Source organism: Cryptosporidium parvum, chromosome 7, assembly GCF_000165345.1.
Source record: "Cryptosporidium parvum Iowa II chromosome 7, whole genome shotgun sequence".
NCBI classification, from domain to species: Eukaryota; Apicomplexa; class Conoidasida; order Eucoccidiorida; family Cryptosporidiidae; genus Cryptosporidium; species Cryptosporidium parvum.
This window is the reverse complement of record NC_006986.1, coordinates 355,755-378,268: the sequence shown is the minus strand read 5'-3', so window position 1 is coordinate 378,268 and position 22,514 is coordinate 355,755. Positions and strand designations below refer to the sequence as shown.

The following is a 22,514-nucleotide window of genomic DNA, read 5'->3' as shown; positions in this document are numbered from 1 at the left end:
GAAAAGAAACCTAAACGTATTAAATGATTTATACATAAAATATATCAAAATTTATAATGCTCAAAGACTTCTTACAAACTTTTGAGCGCTATTCCCTTCCTGAGAAGTCTGAATATTTGGAAATCTCAATTTTGGTTGATCAAGACTTGGATCCTAAAGAATATTCTAAATTGAGTGAAGCTCACTTTCTGCAATTATTAATTCTAGCTCAAAATCAGTTAAAACTTTTCCTAGAGTCTAGATTTATACATGAAGCAGTTCCAGAAAATTCAAAAATTATTGCAGTAAGCTCAAATCTACCTTTATTAATTACTCTCAGTTTTTTACTGGAGGATAAGAAAAAATCTCTTTTGGTATATGATGAATTGGAAGATTGCTTTATTGGATCTTTTACTTGCTTTGACGCATTATTAATTTTTTATATACTATATATTCTTGTCAAAAATGAAAATAGTGAAGAAATAGATGATAATTTTCCATTCAAAACATTAGAAGAACTTTCAAAATGCAGTATAAAGCATTGGTTAAAGAAAGTTTTGGATACAAATGAAGCTCTTTCCAAAAAGCTAATTACTATGTCAGAAACATTATATGAGGGATTAAAGCTTTGTTTGGATTTGGAATCTAATTACAAGAGAATTAAATTAAAAGATCAAGAGTTTAATTATAATGATTTGGGAACATGGGTTATTGAAGATAGAAATGATTTATCAGAGTCTAAATCTTTTAAAGAAGAATTGGGATCTAAATCAATGGGATTATATCCTATATGTTATTTTTCACCTCTAACTATTCTTTCTGACCTAGTACAGAATTTACAAATTTGTTCAGGAAGTATCCCTAAAGAAAAATTTCAACCAGAAGATGAGGTAGCAACTGCTGCAGAAAAGGATGATCCCGATTGTGATATGACCCCTCAAGGGAGTGTTTTTGGTAGGGTATTTCACAATAAAGTATTAAAACATCTAGGAATGGGGAAAAAAGTCCCCAAATCTTTAAAAGCAAGTTCTCCATTAAGATTAGCTCTGGAAATGTTTTTAAAGGAAGGATTGACTCATATTCCAATCGTGTTTGAAGAAGACAATACATTTACAGGAACAGTTTTAACTATGGAAAAGTGTTGTATGTATCTTGCAAGATGCGTTTCTAATCAAGAAAAAGCACTAATGGAAGATTCAATTGAGAATATTTTCAATATATATAATAAAGAAGCTTATGACACACTGGGAAACACAGTGATTCAGCTATCAGGGTTGAATTGTGGAAAAGGTTGTTTTGAATATAACAATAATAGTGATATTTCAACATCAAAAATCGATACAAGAAAGATTGGGGATGAAAAAGAATTTAAGGAAGAAAACCAAGTTAAGGATAACACAGAAAATGATGGTTGCAACTCATCATTTTTGGTTGATATATGTTTGAGTGGTGCAATTTCTCATATTTTATTATCAGAAGATCAATGTTTGATTCTGGTTGATAAGAAAACTAATCAAGTTACCGCATTATTGACAGCTTTAGATATTTGTAAGCTTTTGACTGGCGCGCAAACTCAAGAATAACAAGGAAAAGAAAAGTAAAACATGTCGAATAAAGATGAGAATGATGGATCTGTGTTGTATGAAGAGGTACTTCCAGACTCATTCTATGATGATCCTGAATTTATGAAGTTTTACAGTTTAAAACTTCCAATGAAATTAGCTAATGAATTTTCAAGATTTGTTAATAATGACCAGTTTACAAAGAGATTCCCTCACATAAAAAGAATGCGTAAAGTAGTTATTAAAGAGAATGACTTGGAATTGAGAAATTTCTCAAGCAGTTCAAATGATATCAGAGTAGAGATTTTAATAGGTGAAACACAAGAGTGTTTGCCTGTTGAAGCTGATAATTATTTAAAAGAAAACCATATTGATAAAATTTGGAATGTAATAGAGGTTCCAAAGAATCCTCCATTAACTAGGGAAAAGTTTTCCCAACTTTCAAAAATTTGGCCTTTATCATTTTTAAAGCCAAGATTTACTCCAGAAGTACTATCAGATCAAGTACAACATGAATCTGATAAGTTTGTAAAACTTGCTTGTAAGGTTGGAGAGTTTGCACAGTCTATTGGAAATCCCCCAAGAGGATGTGTAATAACTTTAAAGGGAAAAATTGTTGCTATTGGAGAGGATAATAGGAATTCAGATTATCCTTGGATGCATTCCGTTATGAAAGCCGTTGATAACTTTAGTAAGCGCGTATGCTCATCATCTTTATCAATGCCAAAAATGACTAATTTACTAGATTCTAAAATACAAGATGAAAATCAGGGAAGCCAAAACAATGAGGATCACAAAGATCACTTGATTGAAATAAAGTCTAAATATAATATTTCTGAAGATCAAATACTTTCAGATTCAGAATTAAAAGATCAATATTTATGCACGAATGGAATCGCATATCTCTCACATGAGCCCTGCATTTCATGCTCAATGGCATTAGTGCACTCCAGAATTTCAAAAGTATTTTATATGCACAAAGATAAAGAAAGAGGATTTCTTGGAAGTAACCACAAATTACATTGCGTTTCTGAATTAAATCATCACTATAGAGTTTTCAGGGCTAATATTGATTAATATTATTCTCAGAGGAATTGGCGGGAACCTGTGCGAGACATCAAAAGAGTCTGGGCAGGCAAAAGGAGACACCCGCCTAAATGTTATTATATAAAATATATATATATATAAATAATATATAAAAGAGGGTATGCAACAAAAAATTTGAGACCTCAGACAAAAAGTTTGGGACACAGGAAGGAACAAACGGTAAAAGTACAAGAGTAATTAAGATTTAGAGCTGTTTAGTTTGAATTAAGTTAATAATGGATATCAATTTATTGAACCCAGATCCCAGAGTTGAAGCTCAGAAACATAAGTTAAAGCGTTTGATTCAAAGTCCAAACAGCTTCTTTATGGATGTGAGATGTCCAGGTTGTCTTCAGATTACAACAGTTTTCAGTCATGCTCAGAGTGTTGTATTTTGTGGAAACTGTTCTGCTCCATTATGTCAGCCAACAGGTGGAAGATGCAAACTTACTGATGGTTGCTCTTTCAGACGTAAGAATGACTGATATCTTTTCGAGTCTCACAAAAATTTCAGGAACGACTCTCTGCTCTATGATATGAAGTTGCGAAAGGTTCAATATTGAAGTATTAAGCTAGTGCAGGAGATAGAAAAATAGATTTCTGTTTATTCTAGTGTCAGGAGAATTAACTATATGTTTTCATCATGCTTTTTTTTTTCTCTAAGTTGACCATATATCTTTAAGTTAATATTTCATTAGATTGTGGATTTGGAGGATGTTTTAGAACTTGATCTTGCGTATTGTGTTGTTAAAGAGTTAGGTAACGAAACTGAAGGTAGGAGAAAATACTAGGAAAGAGAAGAGGGCGAGAAAGGGATAGAGTAGGTGATAATGGATTAAGAGATAAATATATGAGACCATTTTAGATTTTGTAGAAGAAAGAGTATTAGTACTAGGTATAATTATGTTTTAAGATTTGAATAGTAAGACTGAATTAATTTAGTAAGTGATTCGATTATAGTGGGAGGTAATTCAGAATTACAATTTAGCATATCAGAACTAAGCCATCCAGGAAAGAGTTTCTGAGAAATGAGTCTAAGCTTGTGAGAAAGAGATCTTCTGGCTTTGATTATAGATGATTTGCTGACTCCAGTAGCTTTAAGTAAATCATTAAAAGAGATATTTCTACAATATAATTTGAACGAAAAGTATAATGATGCAGAAATTATGGGAGTACTAGAAACCCCATTAGAAAGCCATAATGGATTAAGGATGTCATCATGGTTATTTAAAGAAGCATGATCTTGATCAAGGGCAATCGTTTTGAGAATAAGTAAAGAAAAGTTTTTGGCCTTAATGAGAGAATCTAAAGAGGTTTTCGCCTCGGTTTTAGTTTTGAGGTGTTTCATAGAGTTTAAAAAAGAACCAGGATTTGAATTGTAATTTCTCAACTTTTTGGATTCCAAATCAATGGATGAGTCTTTAATTAAAGAATCTAGCATTAAATTTCTGATATCATCAGTTTCTTTCTCCGGGTTTTGGAAAATTATAGTTTCCTTTTGGTATTGCTCATTTGCATTCTGAATCGTCTTTTCTTTGAGAAACTTTTCAACTTTATAACATAGGTGGTTTAGAGACTCTTCAATGGAAGGATTTGGAAGATTCTTAATTCTTAGACGAGTACAAATTCGTTTAATTAGGCTAGCAAAGCTTCTATAATTTTTGGATTTAAGCCTGGATGCAATATCTAGTAGTGAAAGGTATCCACCATCCTTTCTAACTGATATGTATGCGGATGCTGATATCAGAGATTCTATTCTAGGGATGCTTTTTGGTGTATTTTTGTAGGACTCCAAATATGCATTAAAAATACGCACAGACTCATTAAATTGGGAAATACTTAGCTCAGGAATGATATGACTAAGAATCCTCTTTGCAGTCTTGCTTGAATGTTCCAGTGAACGAGCTTTGAACTCTTTTCTTGAGTATCCATATGCATTTGGCCTATTTAGATAGGAGCTATGGGATAATGAATTATCATCATTATAATCGCTAGTAAAAACAAATCTCATGGCAAATCAAATCGAAAGTTTTGAATTTGAAGCTTGGTTTTACATCTTCACTCAGAGTTTTACTATCTATAACTTTTTTGATATCTCAAAAAAAAATTAATATTTGTGCTTCGAGAATAAAAAACGGTAAATAGAAATGTTGGTAAATATGGCGCGTAAATCATGCACTTTCAAGTGATGACACGTAATGTAAGTAGAATTCGCATGTGGGGGGAAGGAGGAAGCAATAAATGCAAAAAAGCAAGAGACAAAGGTCAAGTTGTAATTATATATGTACATATAAATATAGAAAAGCTAATAATCTTTGGAAATTTGGAAGGATTTGGGATTATTTAAAAGTTCCCTTATATTTTCAACAAGTAGTTCGCTTTTAACAGAGTTCTTTTCATCTATTGGTGTAGAATGTAACTGAAGAACGCATTCAAGAGCAATAATTAGGTCAAGAGGGAGCTTCTGAGGAATCATTCTTATGGACCATCTCAGTCTTTGCCAATTTGAGAAGAATTCGTTTTCATCTGAGTAAGTCGAGTAGCTGGTGTCAAAAGTAGAGTCTGTTTTAGAAGAAGCTTTTTCAAGGAATCCAAGTTCTATAGCCTTGATAATAATTTTTCTGGCCCAATATAGAGATCCAGCCTGGTTCCACTGGTCAGTTTCAAGCTTTAAAAGTTTTCCCATGTATTTAATTTCAGAATCACTGCTTGAATTCTTGGATGATTCACAAGAAAGAGCCTTATAGAAGCTTCTAGAAGCCTCCTGGTAGTTCCCAGCTTTTTCCAAGGAAATTCCATGGTTGTACCAAAGGAAAGCATCCCCAGGAGATTGGTTTAGAGCTTTTTCGTAAAGTTTTATCGAGTAAGCGTGAAGATTAAGTCTGGAATAAATTTGAGCGATTCCAAAAATGGCCTGAACATTTGAGGAGTCGAGATTCAAGGCGGTTCTGTAGGCAAAAAGGGAACTCCTGATATCCCCTAATTCATGAAGAGCATAACCGCAAAGCACCCAAGTTTGGCTTGACCTTGAATCCATAAGAAGAGCTCTCTTGTAGAATCTGAGAGCTTTGTATTTATCATTAGTGAGCCAATGATAGATTCCAAGTACAACGCAAGTATCAACAGAGTATTTGGAGAGCTCTACACACCTTTTTGCAAGAAGATTTAGTTCTTTAATATTCTTTGATTCAGAATATATGGAAGCTAGTTCTATGGCATTTCCCAAGTAAGCTTTGTCTTTGCTAAGAATGGAATCGTGAGCTTTTAATGCAGTTTCAAGGTCCCCAAGCTCTCTGTTACATCTGGCAATTCTACTTTCAATATACGGACTGTTATCTTTTACTTCCATGGATATTTGGTTATATTCGCAAAGAGCTTCCTTCCATTTCCCAGTAGTTTCCAGATAAAGAGCATAGGCCAAGTGAGCGTACAAGCTTTCATTCAGCCCAAGAGAATTCAAAAAGTCTTTGAATGATGAATCTCTCAAGCTCCTTGATAATCCAGAACTCTGCTTCTTTTTAAAGGGTTGAAGTCCAAGATTTCTATGCAAATTCTCATTTAGAAATGTATCATTCTGGCTGAGATCACTCTTTTCCACATCTTCACATGGCTTAAATGATGAAACTATGTTTCCTTGTCCATTTGAAATAAAATTTCTCACCAAATCCTGCCAACAACTCCAATTCAAAGGGTCCTTCTTTAAAGAATTTATTTGAAACTCAAGAGCCTCCATATACCTATTCTGTCTGTAAATAACAATACTGACCAACCATTCCAATAATCCTACAACCTCTGGTTTTTCATCCATATTTGAATTGTTCAGACAAGTCAAAAAGTTTAAAACCTCCATTTCTATTTTTGAATACTTTAAGGAAGTCATACTTGCTTCAGATGGAGGAACCACCAGATCCTCCAATCTATCAGTCTTTGTATTCTGTCGTTCCAATGAAAGTAATTGATAATAATTCTTCATGAACATTGCGATACCCGATTTATTTAAAGAAATTTCATCGTTCAGGACTCCAAAAGCTCTCGTGAACTCTAAAGATTCAAAATAACTACGAGCTCGCAATAAAGCTAAGCTCTGTTTAACGCTCAAACCCCCAAATATTTGCCCATCCAAATTCAACTCTACCTTTTGTGACCCCAGTTGATCATCCGAGCTTAGACTAAACAGCTCTCCGAGCCATTGCTCATTCGAACGAAGACCCAGGAAAGAAAACCGAAAGCAAGCCTTTAGGATATCCATCGCCATCGATATATTGCTCACTGTTCAATTCCCGAGTTATTCTCTCTTTCTTTTCTATTTCTTCCTCACACTGTGGGTAAATCCCGTCCAGAGCTTCCTGCCAAAAACTGCGCGGGCTTCAGCACTCTCAAAGTTACTTGTTACAAAATGCCGAGCATATTTTGGATATATTTGACTTTTCATCTATTCATTGGAGTATTTGCAGAAGACAGCAGCTCTGAGAAACTTTTGAAATCTTTAGTGTTTATCAGCTGTGTGGATGGCCAGAAACAAGATAAATCAGGTAATTATGTAAGCCAAGAGTATTGGAAAGCAATTCAATCTGACAAACCAGATGCTTTATTTTGGATGGGAGATTCTGTTTATACTAAATGTGGGTCTCCAGTATGTGTAAGTAAGGGATACCTTGTTCAAAGTAATAATTCATTTTATAGAGACCTTTTGAAGACTGGTTTATTTGTTGATGGTACTTGGGACGATCACGATTATGGTGTTAACGATGGTGGAAAATACGTTGCTTTTAAAGACGAGAGTCAGCAACTATTTTTAGACTTTATTTCTCTTCCTAAGGATTCTCCAAGAAGAAATAGGAAGGGTGTTTACTCATCACATACTTTTGGTCCTCCTGGAAAGCAAATTAAAGTAATTATTTTGGACACAAGGTATCATAGAGATAATTATTACGTTCACGAAAGATATGGTATTTTATCTTTCGCTCATTTGGATACTCCATTTACCAGTATTTTTGCAGCATCTCTTCGTTTCTTTGCATCTATTTTTGGCTATGGGCATTCATATCAAGGAGATATGTTGGGAAAGGAGCAATGGGATTGGTTAGAGAAAGAACTTAGTAACTCTAAGGCTCTTGCTAATATTATTATCTCATCTATACAAGTTACCACACAATACCCAATTGTTGAAGGTTGGGGACATTTTCCAAAGTCTAGAGAAAGATTGTTTTCGCTTATTAAGAAGACAAAACCAAAAGGACTATTCTTCTTATCAGGGGATGTCCACTGGGGTCAAATCTTTGAGTCTGACGATTCTCAGAAGTCATTAGTTGAAATTACTTCAAGTGGAATGACTCATAGCGTAAGTGACCGAATTCTGGATAGTTTTGTTATTTCTACAACATTACCAATCTTTACGGGCTGGTCTTTGAATGACAAGTCTCCAAATTACTTTATTAGAGAAAACTATGGAAAACTTGACTTTGAGTACTTATGTACAGATTCTAAAGAATGTTCAGGAATCATAGTTAAGGCCACTATTAGGGATTTGAATGGAGATATTAAGCTAAAGAAGATTTTCAAATTTGATAATGAAAGTAATGAAAATCATATCGAGGCTATTTCTAAAATTCCTCAAATGATTGTTGAAAAATCAGCAAGACAGATATTTGGTAGATTATGCATAATAATCGTCTCAATCATTTGGGGTATCCAGATTGTCATCGTATTCTTATACTTCATATTACGTATAATCACGTCATTCACAAGACTCTTTTCAAAGAACAATAGCAAAGCAAAGAGTGAATAATACTTATAAATCATTTAAGTTGGGTTAAAATCAAATCTGAGATCAGGAAAAGGTTGAGATCTCAATTTCCTATTACTAATCCTAAACCAAATCATCCAAGTAAAGTACTGAAGGAAAAGATGTCGATCCAAGTTAGTTGATTTATTTAACATAATTCAAAAAATAATAGCCTAATTAATTTTGTTATCTCGAGTTCAGAGATTCTAATGAAACCTTTCTTAGCATCTTTCTTGCCTTCTTGTTCCAGTTCTTTATCTTGTCAGTCCTTGTAATTACTTGTACTCCCGAAGAAAGTATTTCCCTATTCATTTTGGCTTGTTGTTTTAGTCTTTTTCTTTCCTTAGCTTCCTTTCTTGCTTTAGCTCTCTCCTCTTTTTCAGCCAATTCTATCCCTCTGATTCTTTGAATTTCCTTTTTCTCCCTAATCCTCTCCTCATAAGTCTTCTTCTTACCAGTGACTCTTTTTTGAAGTTTGGATTTTAGATTTGGAGTATCTTTCCAAGGTCTTCCACTTTCCCTTTGGCTTTTGTTTTCGTAAAGCAAGATTGAGCTGTCTGACATAATCTCTGCTTCTTTAGCTATTTGTATTTACCTGCGTTAACTCCTCTTGATTAATATTTGTCAGTTTGAATTTCTTATAGAATATTGAAATGTTTAGGCGCCAAAATGCTGCATTTGAATTGACCATATTTATCCAGAATTAGAAGAAAATTCATGAGCCCATTTTCTAAAAGTAAGTGGAAAGTTGTTATAAATAAATAACTAGATATTTGCACACATAGAGTTTCTAAAGATTTATATTTAAATAAGGTTCTATAAAGCTCTTTCCAGTTCAAATACCTGCAATCTCAAATAAAGATCCTGTTCTTGAAATGAATAAAAATATTTAAGTAACTTAATTAACCACTAGATTTCGTTAAAATAGTTCAAGAATAAAGTTGAAATATATTTTTATAAAAAGAATTTAATCCAAAAATCCTTTTACAAAAAAACTATTAATAGTCATAGATATTGGCGCCAAAACTCAATGAATACAGTTAAAGGTCCGGAATTGATTTTTGATGTTCTTTAGTGGATTCGGAGGAAGACAAGGAAGCCCAAATCCAGATTCTGGAAGTGGTGATAAAGATTCTGGAGGAAAATATACGGGTGGGAATGGAGGGGGAAGCATTAATGGAAACTTTGACCCAACAGCTCTGGAGAGAGGAGCAAAAGCTCTGAAACAATTAGATTCTTCTCCTAATGCGCAAAAAGCATTTGAAATTATAAAGCTCCAAGAGAAGACAAAACAGAAAGAGCTTGAACGAGATATTGAACAGAGTTCTGCTTATAGGTCAAAAGCAAATCTAGAGAGAACTCGAATAGAGGCTGATGAGAGAAGAAAAACAATTACTCATCAGCAGGAGGAGGAGAGGGCTACATCCCAATACAAGGCAAAGCTTGAGACAGAGGCATACTACAAAAAGCTGAAAGAACAAGAAAGCCAGAATGCCAGGATGCTAAAACAACAACACGACAAGTTTTTGGAACAGGAAGAGATTAGAAAAAAGAATGAACGAGAAATATTGGAGATGAAAAGAAGGCAATCAGAATATGAGAATAAGCTGCAGCAGGAGAATATTAAAGTGAGGATTAGGGAAGAAACTATTGGAAGGATTAAAGCTGAGAGAGAGAATGCAGATATAAGATTGGGTGAAATTAAAGCCAAAGCAAAAGAAAGTAGAACAACCCATTTAGAATCAATTAAAACAATTTTTGGAGGTATTAGAGAAATGGGGAGCTCTTTATACCAAGATAAATCAAAGCTTACAATGTTGGTTGGAGGCTTAACAGCAATGGCTTTTGGAATTTATGGAGCAAAGAATACTACAAGAGTAGTAGCAAATATGATAGAAACTAGCTTTGGAAGGCCAAGTCTTATCAGGGAAACCAATATGAGTTTTCTAACAAGACACGGATTAAAAGTAAGAAACAACTTCTTTTCTCCAGCAATCGCTTTCAGACTTTTAGGACTGAGAAATAAACTAGTAAAAAAACCAAAAGTCTTTGAAAATATTGTATTGCCATCTGAACTTGAAAATAGACTAAATTGGACTGTAAATACTTTGGTGAACTCAAGAAGATTTGATGTACCATTTAGAAATATGTTGCTTTGGGGAAAACCTGGAACTGGTAAAACCATGTTTGCTAGAAAGCTTGCAAAGGAAAGTGGATTGGATTATGCTATAATGTCAGGAGGAGATGTGGGAAAACTAGGAAAAAATGGAGTAACAGAATTAAATAAAGTCTTTGATTGGGCTCGTAAATCAAATAAGGGAATGCTGCTATTTATTGATGAGGCTGAAGCATTTTTGTCAAAAGGAAGAGAATCCACAACTTCCAGTAAATCTGAAAATTCCAGAAATGCGCTCAGTGCTTTTCTCCACCAAACTGGAACAGAATCTAAAGATATTTGTATTTTACTTGCCACAAATGTCCCAGGAACTTTGGATAGTGCTGTAATTGATAGGGTAGATGAAGTTTTTGAATTTCCCAATCCTGGCTTTAATGAAAGGCTTAAACTTATTAAGCAATTTCTAGAACTTAATTTCAATTGTTCTTACGAATCAGGGAAATTTATTAATTTACCATCATTATATAATTCAATTAAGATTCATCCCTCTTTAGACCAAACATTTTTGGATGTCTTAGCTAGAAAGACAGAAGGGTTTTCTGGAAGACAACTTTTCAAATTAGTCTTGGGAATGAAATCAATAGTGCTTGGATCGGGGGTGGAATCTCTCACTCGTGAGATTGCTGAGTCTGCTCTTTCTTGGAAGCTTGATGGCGAAAATAACTTGAATTTGAATTCCTCTTATTCTTCTACTTCTTCGAAATCTTCTGCAAATCAATCTTCACACATAAATTGTGATAATTCTAATAGTGATTTAACGAATTTGGAGTAAAGGAATCCAACTTTATATCAGATTATTAATGAAACCTTATGAAATTGTTTTGATTATAAACATCAGAAAAATATTTATTGCGTTTAACCTTGAAATATTAAAAAATTCCATGAGACATTAGTTCTTTATATTAGATTCTTCTCCAGAATGATAATAACTAATAAATATCATATTACTCTCCAAAAACTATTCATCCTTCTCCTTAATTTAAGTTCCAGCTCTTGTTAGTGATTAAACTATTTTTTGTATATTTATATTTTTTATTGTACTTGTTCTATTCAAAAAAAAATAAAAAATTTTGTTTCAAAATTTCAGTAGAACTCTGTTATTCTAAAGTATGAAAATTGATTATTGTTACGTGGCATTTGTTACAGCAGTGCATGTGGTCAATTTGCACATGCAAACAAATACATGCAAATGAGCATGCAAACATTACGTGTATTACATGCAAGGCCAATAAATGATTGGAGAGAGGAAAATAATTAGAAGAAAAAGGTAGAGATGAGGTTTAGAGTCTGCTGAAGTGCATATTATTTGTGGAAGTATTGGAAGGAGTTGAGCTCTAGATCAGATAATATTGATTAGATAAAATCTGTTGATTAAGAAAAAATTAGAACAATTTTTGACCACATGTTTAACCTAAAACTCATCATTTAAATCCGGAAATTAAGTAAATTGATTAGAGAAATATTAATTATTAAAGAGTTAAAAAAGTTGAATAAAAAATGTAATAACTAGTAATTAAAGTTATCAAAACTTCAAAATATTCAAATATAAAGCGAGAGATAATTGTAATAAGCATAAAATAAAATATAAGTTTTTGATTATTTATTTGAATCCATTTGACCAAGATTATTATTCTTTTCTTAAATCATACATGCAAGATTAACATATACCGGTATGCAATCTGGCGCGCATAACACTCTAAGATTACGTGTGGGTAAATGGTTTATTCCAAGCTGAATCCAAAAATAAGAATTAATATTAGAAAGAAGAAACAAGAGAGATAAAGTTGTGGTAAAGACAAATAAAACAATAACTTAAGATTTCGTGGAAGAGGTAAAATAAATGAACCAGGGAAAAATTTTAAGAGGTTTGGGATTTTTGATATTAGCGATTTGCTTGAATGTAGAGGTTAAATCACAACAAGTCAGTACAACAATTGAATCTGATCTGTCACTGAATAGCGACATAAGCAAAAATGGTGGCGCAGAGCCAATCAAGGAGGTGGCAAGTTCGAATGGAACAATGAATTCAACTTCTATTACTGAAAGCTCAGAAGAGAATTTGGGAAACAAGTTGAGCAATCCAGAAATTATCCCAGTAAATATGAATTTTACAGAAGATTCATGCTTTAATAGAACTTTGCCAATTAACTGTGATAATTCGAATAGCACGTTGTTGGTTCCAATTACGTCTAGATTCACAACAACAATTGTTGGAGATTCATACAAATTTGGAATGAGTTATGAATTCAAATCAGAAGATGATTCGGAACTAATTTCATTCAAGTTGGGCTCTAAAGAGAATAGTGCGATCGTAAAAATAAGTTCATTAGTGAATGGAACTCAAGTAAATGATGGAATAACAACTTTAGAGTTGAAAGGGTGCCAAGATGATTTTACGATTGCTAATGATGCAACAAATTCTACTTTAGGGATTGGTAGGATGACTTTTGTAATGGTTTTGACAAATACAACAATTTCCTTCACTTTAAATAACTTGGTATATAATATTTTAAATATTAACCTTGCAGAAAAGCCTATTAGAATTTCCAAGATCCAAACATCTGGACTTGAAAATGTAAGAATTTCGGTAATTCCATTTATAGAAAATAACGAAATGGAAAACTGCGTTCTAAGTGTACCAGTAACTGGTTCTAGTATATCAAACTTGAATATATCTCCATACTCAAAGACTTGTCTTTCATCAAATGTTATAATCCCAAAAAGTACTTTAATTCCTGGTAGCCAAATATTATTGGGAATACCGGGATCAGTATCAAGTAAATCTGTAAAGATGCCATCAACAACTCACGTGATATTAAATTCAAATTCAGGATTAATTCTTTTCCATCTCATTATTAATGATAATGGACTGTTTCTTAAAGGGACAAGCGGCACTGATATTATAAGATCTAAGGGAGGATATTTCCCTTTACAAAGCTATGGATTCCAAAGTTATGCAATTAAATTAGTCTTTACTTCTTTGTTTGTCACAATATCAGTCAATGGCTTCTATGCATTTGACCCAATCGTTATTCCAAATGGGGAAATTCCATATGGAATAACCTTTGAAGGGCTTCACCGTAAACCTACATCCACTGTGCTTCCAACAAGGCCCTGCACAAGGTATTCTTATTCAGGAAGTGGAACATGCTCAATCGACGGAATACTTCCTGTGCTTAAGTCAAGTAATTCTCAGTCAAAAGATAACCATGGACAAACTTTTGTAGCTGTTAGAGTGGCTTCAGATTCCACTGAAGATAAAAAGAAAACAATGATTAGCTTTGATAACAATGCAGATGTTGCCGAGTTTTTAGTAGGAGTAAATGGAAAAAGTGCGGTTTTGATAACCAATTTAACCAATCTTGATAAAGTTGATTATGAAAATATACCACAAAATGATACTTTTGTGCTTAAAGATGAAAATGCTGGTGGATTACGTAGAAACTACTTTAACAATTTAGAAAATGTCAAAAGTACCAAAGTAAGTAAAACATTGGGCGATTATTCTGTGAATATTAACGGTGATAATATTGATAAGATTTCTTCGGAATTCCAACCAATAAGGAAAAGTTGCGTTCTTGAGCAACACCGAGGTTCTTATATTTCTACTGTATGCGACAGCAACAGGCTTTGTTTTACTTCAGCTTCCACTGGTTCTCCAGTTGGGGGCGTACTTCATTTCATTGGAGGATTTTCCAATGGCGCGTTGAAAGTTGATATATATACAAAAAAGGAAGGTTTTTCTTTTCAAATTGAATACACCAGTTCTGGGAATATTAATGTATTTAGAACTTCTGCAATAAAAGAGAATGAGCCAATTTATAAGGGCCATTATATCAGTAGTGCCACTTCTAGCTCTGGAAGAGGGGTTATTAGTGTTAAAGATCTTGGGCAATTTTTGCTTCTTTCTATTGATAAAATGGAGGTAACCAAAATCTCAAAAGGAGGATATGGGCCAGATGGAAATATTTCCTGTGTTCAGTTCTTTGCAAATGAGTCAGATGATATTTCAATCTTCTTTGAAGTTCAGTAATAAAAATACAAAGAATCTTCAACTTTAGAATTAATAAATTTAATAGAATTTTTAAAAAAAAAAAAGCAACTAGAATTGATTTTATATTAATACCCACATTTCCTTGAAAATATTCCATATGTAGTTTTAATGATAAATCCCAGATTTATCGGTTTCTTTAGCTTTTATAGTTTGCTTAACCATTAAATTTAATCTCAAAAAAACTGCAATGTACTCTACTAAGCTTTTGAAATGAGATACCACAAAGTTAAATACTGATGAGACTTCATCAAATGCATGCATTGTCTGTTTAAGAAGACCTAGAGTATAAGGAGGTACCATTGATGGATGAGCAAACAACCAATAAGTGATCATCGACAGGCGAAAATGCAATAATTGGAGGATTTTAATAAAATAATACCTTCTGTAGTAGCTTCTGTGAGTATTATCCACACTAATGTAATTCCCATCAAAGTCGAAGTTAGAAAAGTCTCTTTCTTCAAGTTCAAATAAAACCAAGTTCTTTCTAAATGCAGCTTCTTCCTTATCTATATTATAAACGAGCCTAGATAAGTATTTACTTGGGAAAATAATAATGGAAGTTCCAATTATGGAGTTAATTATAATCAAAACAAGTAATAAATGCCTTGTATTGGGTATAAACCATGTTCTTGTTATATGCTTACTTAGATCAAGTAATAAAGGCAAGTATATAAAAAGCTTGAATAAATCCTGTACAACAAAAATTGAAAACTTCTCAAAAAGTCTACAATATCTCATAGTATCTTCTTGAATCCTCTGAGACACTCCCTCAATTAAGTAAATATTCTCCCAGTTCTCTAAGAAATACTCTGTTAGTTGCAGTCTCCAAAAGAAAATACTCTTCTTGGACAGAAATGAAGATACCGACTTCAAAAATACAACGGCTAGCTTGTAAGAAATCAATGCAAAAAACGAAGTGTACAGGTCTGAAGCACTAACACTTGACCTATCTTTAACTGCTGCTTGTAACACATCTCCAAATGTTTTAAGTTGAGAGTTCCCAGAAAACTCCAAGTACAACAGAAGTACTGAACATGCGGAAATTGCAGCCAAAAAGAGAAACAACTTGATAAGAGATCTTCTGCTGAGGCCACTGAATAGAATCATTACTGCTACTTTAAAACCCTTCTATCTCTTCTCTCTGTAGTCTCTTGTCTAGAAGTTAACTGATTAGACATACTTGAAACAATAGTTGGCGCTATACGACTTGACATTTTGTAAATCGAAGTTGCCATTAAGACAAAAAAATGGAAATATGATTAGGAAATTTCTTTTCTCCAGTAGGTACTCTGCAAGTACTTGGTTTTACTGTTTCTTGTTAATCATTCTGAATGTGCAATATTCAAAGCTTCATTTGAAAGTGACAAAATGGTTCTCTGAAATATACAATCTTTTGGTCAGTTCGTTCAACTCAAAACCTGGGGAGAGTTATGAGGATGAAATAAGGGAAAAAATGCTAAATCTGCCATTATTCCTCATATTCCTCTGTGTATTTAGAGTATTAAGTAATTTCTTCCTAACAGTAATACTTCTTAATTGGCGTAATTATGAGTCAAAATACTTATTTGATAATTGGAGATTCATTAAAGGAGTGGAAGGAGTGTCTCAAAGAATCCAGGAAGATACTCTTCAGGTTTTGAAGCTTATTTTGAATCTTTTCTTTAAAGTTGTGATTTCTATTTCAAGAAGTCTGGTTCACATTCCAATTTTGATTGAACATAGTAGGAAAGTTTCAGGAATTCCACCGTTTCCAAGTGGATTTGAATATTCTCTTATTTCTTATCTTGCTATATCGATTTCAGTTTCGATTCTTGGGGTTTATTTCACATCCAGGAAAATGAGCTCTAAAATCATGCGAAAGGAGATTGTTGAAGCTGAATTTAGAAAACAGCTTATTTTGGGTGAAGAAGGTATTCCAAGACTTAACTTGTCACTAATAGAAGATACTCTTGTTGATGAGCTCAAGTTGATTCATAGTGATATTTATTTGTACTCTTTTAGATACAGCTTAATCAGCGAAAGCTTGGGGAGTCTTGTTGGATTTCTACCAACTATACTTTTAATTCCAGCTATTGTTAGAAAAGACATCACCATAGGGGGGAGGGCCACTATTATTAGATGCTTCAATACCGTCACTTCGGGCATTACTTGTTTCTTTTTTAATTGGGATGATATTTCTGAACTTTACACCGCTATTAAGAGACTTTACAATCTTGAACAACGTATCAATAAGTGTAAATTGGAGCCTTCAACTTTATTAAATGAGGCATAAATATCCCTGTTTTATTCTACTTTTGACTTTGTGTGAATGGTGCATTTATACACACATTAAATTCCGAATTTTTTTAAAATATTTTTTGTTGGGAATCTGAATTAATTAACTTATTATAACATGCCGTACATTTATAATAAGGGTTTCAAGTGGTTCTTCATTGCTACTTTAGTATTCATATTTGGCTTACTAATTCTTTCTTGTCGAGCTGAAGAAATAGAAGGTGAAGATATTGTTAAGCTTGTGGAAAATGACCACAAACAAGCAGAAGACAATAATCAAGAAAGCCAAAAGCCTTCATCAGAGAAAGTTGTTGAACTTGAGGGGGCTGATTTGTCTAATGAAACTTCGGAAGTTCAAAATCCAGAGCAAATTTATGAAGCATGTGCGTCATTACAGGAATCCTTTGAAAAGGAATGTAGTGGCGAACAAATGGATAAATCTATTCAAAAGTTAGTTGAGGTTTGTAGTGATCCTGTTCCAGATACTCAGGAAGTATTGACTGCTGCTTCTGAGATTACTAGAAATTATAGTGACTCTAATTTTTCTGAAACCACTGAATGCTGGGCTATGGTATATACCACTTCTTTATATATATCCTCAAATAGTCAAGCAGTTGAGCAAGAGGATGATGAATCCCTTGAAATTGAATCTCTGGAGACTGACGATTCACAAATAGAAAGTGAATTTGAAAATAACTAGTTTCAAAAGTTCACCTCAATTTCTTTCAATACTCTTTTTTTAGATATTGGTTTGCCGCTCAATCGTTATGTCAGAAATTACCAGGATTCTAGTCTTAATTAACTTGTTTATTTATTCATATAGTTCTTTGTATTTTAATCTTTTGAATTGAAATGTTGTCATTTGAAGTTATTGAGTTTGAGTTGTCTAATATAGTAAAAACTGTAGAAAATAATATTTTGAATTGGTCTAAAGGTAAGTATAAATTTGGACAATTTACTTTCTGGAGTTGCATGCAAATTTGCAAGTTTTTGCAAGTGCATGTACACCGGTGTTTGCATGCACTAACCTTAGATTTCAGGTAATTTAGAAAATAGAGAAGCAGGGAAGAGGGATAGAGCTAGAGAAGAGAGTCAGGAAGAGCTGAAAAATTGCCCAGAACTTAAAAAAACTAAGTGAATGTAAAAAAAAAAAATGTTCTAAGTACTTAATAAACATTTCAAAGTAATTTTCCATCACTTGATATACTTATAATTGCAAATATAAACAGTAGCAAAATTAATAAAGCTTGGGGTATTTCCATAATTAGTATTTATGCATAATATTAAATATAATGTGGATTAGATCAATCAAATATTAAAATGATATTATTTTCCATTAGTTGAGTTCTCAAAAGAATACTCTTGCCCTTTAATAATTGTATTAATCATATTATAAAGAAGAGAACTCTCGAACATACTATAGTGGTCATATTTACTGTAGCTATCTAAAAATGACTTTGTTACACCCATTGAGGAGGTAAGTTGTTCACACATTTGTCTTAGCCTAATATTTATCTTCTTCTCTTTAATCTCTATATCACTCATTCCTTTTCTAAGTTCACCAAGCTCATTTAAAGCGGTCAAGAGCTCGTTCCAAGCTGATGAAGCTTTTTCTTTCAATACGCTAGGATCTTCTTTTAAAAGAATTCTAATCTCCTGCCTTGCTTTGTTGATTTTGGTCTCAATTCCTGAAATCTTGCGTCCAATTTGTTCTAAATAGCTTAAACTCTTTTCAGATAACATATTCTTAGCTCTACTAAGATTTAAAGTTGAAGCAATATCTTTATAAGCTTCAAAAATGGATAACCTTTTGTCAACTTGCGGCATATTTGGCGCCTTTTTGTTTTGCTTCATTTTAGCAACTTTACTCAAAATTTCAATATGAGCTTTATCGACCAATTTTGAGAAGAATGTAATATGTGTGGTTGCAAGTTGAATACATTGTTCTTCCAAATTACGCTTGTTCTTGATTTTCTCAAGGCGGAGGGAGTGGAACTCTTTGAGATTACCGAGCATTTTCTGAGTAAGTAATAACTGAAGAAGTAGATCTCTATCTTTTCCGCTGCTTAAAGTATTAATACTTCTAGGGGTACTCTTTGTGAGCTTCTCCGTATCAATGGTTGTTTTTGAAGTGTCATTTCTGTTTTGAGTATCTTGAGGATCTTCAATATCATTCTTTTCTCCTTTGTTTTCTGAGACTAAAGAACCTTTAGAGTCCGCCTTATTTTCTAAGTTATCTTCTGATTTAAATTCTGATGTTGGAGTTGACATTTCTGGCCATAGATTCTTTGGAATACTATTTAAAAGCTGCTTGGATTCCTTCCAGTTGATGGGAGCAACATTCTCATTCCCATCCAGGGTTTTTTCCCTTGAATGGAAGAAGTTCTTTGGAAGGAGCTTGTAGAGGTTTTTGGGTGAATTAAAATCAGGACTAGGCCAGTCACTAAGAGTTGGAGTGACTTTAGGGTCTAGTAGATTAGTGTTGAAAGGCTTATATGGGCCTGGCAAGATCTTAAATGGGTAAAATTGACCACTTTGCAACTTGGGTCTGGAACCTCCTATATCAATTTCAATTAAGTGCGGAGAAATGTATCTCCAAAGAAGCTTAAGATCTGGATTATCCTTGGGATTATTGGAGACATTACTAATGACTTGGACACTCTTAACAGTTTCTTCTAGCCAGAATCTTCCAAGAATGTCTTTCAAGGTAGTCCAGATATCGTTTTGTTGAATGATAAAAATGTTGTTGAATCTCAAAGGATATTGATTAACAATACCTTCATCCTGCCAATATAGAAGGATTGGTTTGATTCTTAATAGAGTTGAAAAGTTTGTAAGCGAGAAACCTCTACAGTCAACAATAATGTCAATAGTTTCAACTTTTCCTGGGAAAAACAAATACTTTTCCGCAAATTCCATTAAAAACATGACAAGGAAAGATGCTGAGGACTGTTTAAAACTCTTTATTGATATTATTGTCGAGGCTCTGATGACTAAAACTGGAGTCATTGAAGCACTTCTTCCTATAAAATAGGCACATCCTTCTTTTAAACAAGTGGAGATCAGTGGATTAGTGTCACTAATATCAAAAGTATGTGTTTTATCAGAATATACAGAAAATATTTTAAATTGAGGAAGATTGTAAGGATAAGTTTCTTTTTTATATCCTGAATTTGAATATAACATTCCACTCATTGCATCCTTGTAATGGAGCTTTCTTCCTAAAGAATACATGGAGTTATGTACTGAGATGATTGGAGATTTATTTTTATGTGAAAGCCATCCTTCAATTGCATATCTAGATCTTCTATCAAAAATCACTCTTGGGATTTTACCATAATTAATCACAAAATGCATTAGAAATTGGTCAATAATAGCTTTTTCAGTTTGGCTTATATCAGTATAAAAATGAATTATCTTCTTTTCTTTAGTATAGGTTTCTGGAGGAGGTTTATAAGAAAAAATCTCTTGAGGCATACAGTAAGGAGGAAGCTCTTCATTAACTTGAATATTTACAATACTCTTAATTTTCTCATCGATCATAGTCTTAGGATTAAACTTGAAAGGCTTATTTTGAATAGGATCTATAGGAGGATGAGACCAGCCTTTAAATGATAACTTATAAGGGGCAACAATAGAACAAATTTCTTTGTTGTTAAAGATCTCCATACAAAGAGACTCTCTCTTTGATGGAGACTCTGATGCAAGTTTGCATCCAATCTTTAAAAGTTCATTTGGTTCTTTTGAACGGACTTTAAGCTGAGAAATCCGAAAATCAAGTCTAGAAGCTATAACTATGCCAAAACCCTCATTTTCCTTCAAAGAAGTACCAATCCATTTTCCAAGGTGTTCTTGCATAACAGACTGTTTGCTTTTAACAAGTGTATTTGACCCATTACTAATACATCTAAAGGCAAATTTACAATAATCCTCAATCTTTGTAGAAATTTTGACTCCCATAATAGATTTTGAAGATTTAGGCTTAGAAAATTTAATATATGGGACAACCATACTTTGACAACTATTTGTAGAAGAAATTAACTTCTGGTGAGATGCTAGATTCTTTCCTTGTAGTAACAAATTAATAACACTCTCATAATCCTCATATTTGAGCTCCCTTTCTTCAAGTATTTCAACAAATGCATGAAAAATACAATGAGCTACGTTAAAAACTGAGTCCTTTAGACCACAATATTGAATCGCATAGTTATCAAAGTCAGTGATAACTGTTCTATCATGAGGAGGATGCTGCGGTCCAAACTTGAACTTTGAGTCATTTTTGCCATTAACCGGTTCCAAAATAATCCGAAATAATAACCAAATGCAAATAAGAGCATGAAGAAAACTGTACCTTGTGGTCATCATCAATGAACCTTCCTATCCTGAATCTCTCCTTGCATTCTCCTTATTCTCTTTCAATGTTGTTATGAATTCCAATTTTCACTCCAGGTCTTATTTCACACTATATTCAGTTTATCTAAGCTCCTCATATAGTCTGCGCGGCGCCAAGATTTGCGCGCCCGAGTATCGGTACGTAGCCGTTCCAGTGAGGGTATGGGCAATTAAGACGAAGAGGGGAATAAAATAATGTAAAGTGATAAGGAGATTAATGGATTCATAAGGCATACAAAATGTAGATTACTAGTTTAAATTTCCAATTAGGATCATTATAGGAAATTTTAGTTGACTTTACTGAAATCTAAACGAGGTAGAATCCAATAGATTTATGTAATTGTACAAATCACGAAAACTAATTTAAAAAAATGTGATTACTTTTGGCTTTAGGTTTCGAGGAAGCCGCTTTCCGAATCCTTTACGCCATTGTAAGTTTTCTAATGAATGGTAAAAAGGAGCTTTAGAGTTGGAGGTGGCAAAGACTCCCTTAACTTCAGATAATTCGTAATGCGTATTACTGAGTATGAGTGCAGTTGTGTAGAGCCAAGTAAACTACTTCCTGACATCTAATTATTTACTCTGATAGTCAAATTACACTCAATAAACGGTAAAACGCTTTTTATTTGATTCCATGTGGCATTCAAACGTATTCTATACAATAGCTAAAAAAAAAAGTTCGAATTATTTTAATAGATTTTTTTGAACTAAGATATAGTTCTCTAGAATCTTTGAGAAAAAGTAAAGTGTCTCTCCTTCCTTTCTACTCGACGCAAAAAGCAGATATTATACCTTGTACAGTTTGACTTCTTTTTTATTACGTGAAGCACATGTCTAACGTTCTAGTTTCATAATAGGAAATATAATAAAATTCTCTATTCCAGTATTAAACTATTTTGACTCAATCCTTTTGGGCGCCAAGTATGGCGATTTATTGCATGCATCTTTTCGTAGAAAATTAAACTCTGAACAGTTTTAAAAAGGGCAGACTCAATCGCCAACTCTTAATCTTATAGTTCTCATTAAATCATTTAACAGCTGTTTTTTCTGAGTTGTTTTCAGTAACTTAAGTTTTATTTTCCTTTTTTCCCTCTTTTATTAATGCAAAGAATTAATTATTGAGCCTCACATCAAGCGCCGGCGCCACACCGTATTTATTTTTACTTTAGTTTTCAAATTGCCAAGAAGGGAGAAGTCATTGCTAGT

General features: G+C 33.2%; 13 protein-coding genes across 13 annotated transcripts; 8 read left to right on the top strand and 5 right to left on the bottom strand.

Moving 5' to 3' along the window:
• Window positions 1-56: 56 nt before the first annotated feature.
• cgd7_1480 (hypothetical protein) lies at window positions 57-1,562 on the top strand (the record flags this gene model as incomplete). Its single annotated transcript, XM_628329.1, has 1 exon — window positions 57-1,562. The coding sequence occupies one exon, from the start codon at window positions 57-59 to the stop codon at window positions 1,560-1,562; it is 1,506 nt and encodes a 501-aa protein (XP_628331.1).
• Window positions 1,563-1,583: 21 nt separating this feature from the next.
• cgd7_1470 (hypothetical protein) lies at window positions 1,584-2,618 on the top strand (the record flags this gene model as incomplete). Its single annotated transcript, XM_001388338.1, has 1 exon — window positions 1,584-2,618. One exon carries the CDS (start codon window positions 1,584-1,586, stop codon window positions 2,616-2,618), a length of 1,035 nt encoding a protein of 344 aa, XP_001388375.1.
• A 233-nt stretch (window positions 2,619-2,851) lies between these two features.
• On the top strand, window positions 2,852-3,112 carry cgd7_1460 (ribosomal protein S27; the record flags this gene model as incomplete). Its single annotated transcript, XM_628328.1, has 1 exon — window positions 2,852-3,112. A coding segment is annotated over one exon (261 nt), but the record flags the coding sequence as incomplete, so codon positions are not given.
• Window positions 3,113-3,528: 416 nt separating this feature from the next.
• cgd7_1450 (hypothetical protein) lies at window positions 3,529-4,638 on the bottom strand (the record flags this gene model as incomplete). Its single annotated transcript, XM_628327.1, has 1 exon — window positions 3,529-4,638. The coding sequence occupies one exon, from the start codon at window positions 4,636-4,638 to the stop codon at window positions 3,529-3,531; it is 1,110 nt and encodes a 369-aa protein (XP_628329.1).
• A 294-nt stretch (window positions 4,639-4,932) lies between these two features.
• cgd7_1440 (protein with 5 TPR domains) lies at window positions 4,933-6,882 on the bottom strand (the record flags this gene model as incomplete). The annotated part of the gene is made up of 1 exon (XM_628326.1): window positions 4,933-6,882. One exon carries the CDS (start codon window positions 6,880-6,882, stop codon window positions 4,933-4,935), a length of 1,950 nt encoding a protein of 649 aa, XP_628328.1.
• Window positions 6,883-7,023: 141 nt separating this feature from the next.
• cgd7_1430 (possible phosphodiesterase/alkaline phosphatase D, of possible plant or bacterial origin) lies at window positions 7,024-8,415 on the top strand (the record flags this gene model as incomplete). The annotated part of the gene is made up of 1 exon (XM_628325.1): window positions 7,024-8,415. One exon carries the CDS (start codon window positions 7,024-7,026, stop codon window positions 8,413-8,415), a length of 1,392 nt encoding a protein of 463 aa, XP_628327.1.
• Window positions 8,416-8,598: 183 nt separating this feature from the next.
• On the bottom strand, window positions 8,599-8,976 carry cgd7_1420 (hypothetical protein; the record flags this gene model as incomplete). Its single annotated transcript, XM_628324.1, has 1 exon — window positions 8,599-8,976. One exon carries the CDS (start codon window positions 8,974-8,976, stop codon window positions 8,599-8,601), a length of 378 nt encoding a protein of 125 aa, XP_628326.1.
• A 500-nt stretch (window positions 8,977-9,476) lies between these two features.
• cgd7_1410 (AAA domain containing protein) lies at window positions 9,477-11,360 on the top strand (the record flags this gene model as incomplete). Its single annotated transcript, XM_628323.1, has 1 exon — window positions 9,477-11,360. The coding sequence occupies one exon, from the start codon at window positions 9,477-9,479 to the stop codon at window positions 11,358-11,360; it is 1,884 nt and encodes a 627-aa protein (XP_628325.1).
• A 1,068-nt stretch (window positions 11,361-12,428) lies between these two features.
• On the top strand, window positions 12,429-14,621 carry cgd7_1400 (signal peptide containing protein; the record flags this gene model as incomplete). The annotated part of the gene is made up of 1 exon (XM_628322.1): window positions 12,429-14,621. The coding sequence occupies one exon, from the start codon at window positions 12,429-12,431 to the stop codon at window positions 14,619-14,621; it is 2,193 nt and encodes a 730-aa protein (XP_628324.1).
• A 126-nt stretch (window positions 14,622-14,747) lies between these two features.
• On the bottom strand, window positions 14,748-15,749 carry cgd7_1390 (conserved hypothetical protein; the record flags this gene model as incomplete). Its single annotated transcript, XM_628321.1, has 1 exon — window positions 14,748-15,749. The coding sequence occupies one exon, from the start codon at window positions 15,747-15,749 to the stop codon at window positions 14,748-14,750; it is 1,002 nt and encodes a 333-aa protein (XP_628323.1).
• Window positions 15,750-15,897: 148 nt separating this feature from the next.
• On the top strand, window positions 15,898-16,914 carry cgd7_1380 (conserved hypothetical protein; the record flags this gene model as incomplete). Its single annotated transcript, XM_628320.1, has 1 exon — window positions 15,898-16,914. The coding sequence occupies one exon, from the start codon at window positions 15,898-15,900 to the stop codon at window positions 16,912-16,914; it is 1,017 nt and encodes a 338-aa protein (XP_628322.1).
• Window positions 16,915-17,034: 120 nt separating this feature from the next.
• cgd7_1370 (hypothetical protein) lies at window positions 17,035-17,616 on the top strand (the record flags this gene model as incomplete). Its single annotated transcript, XM_628319.1, has 1 exon — window positions 17,035-17,616. One exon carries the CDS (start codon window positions 17,035-17,037, stop codon window positions 17,614-17,616), a length of 582 nt encoding a protein of 193 aa, XP_628321.1.
• A 626-nt stretch (window positions 17,617-18,242) lies between these two features.
• cgd7_1360 (protein with signal peptide and Sec14d domain, probably secreted) lies at window positions 18,243-21,281 on the bottom strand (the record flags this gene model as incomplete). Its single annotated transcript, XM_628318.1, has 1 exon — window positions 18,243-21,281. The coding sequence occupies one exon, from the start codon at window positions 21,279-21,281 to the stop codon at window positions 18,243-18,245; it is 3,039 nt and encodes a 1,012-aa protein (XP_628320.1).
• Window positions 21,282-22,514: the final 1,233 nt, after the last annotated feature.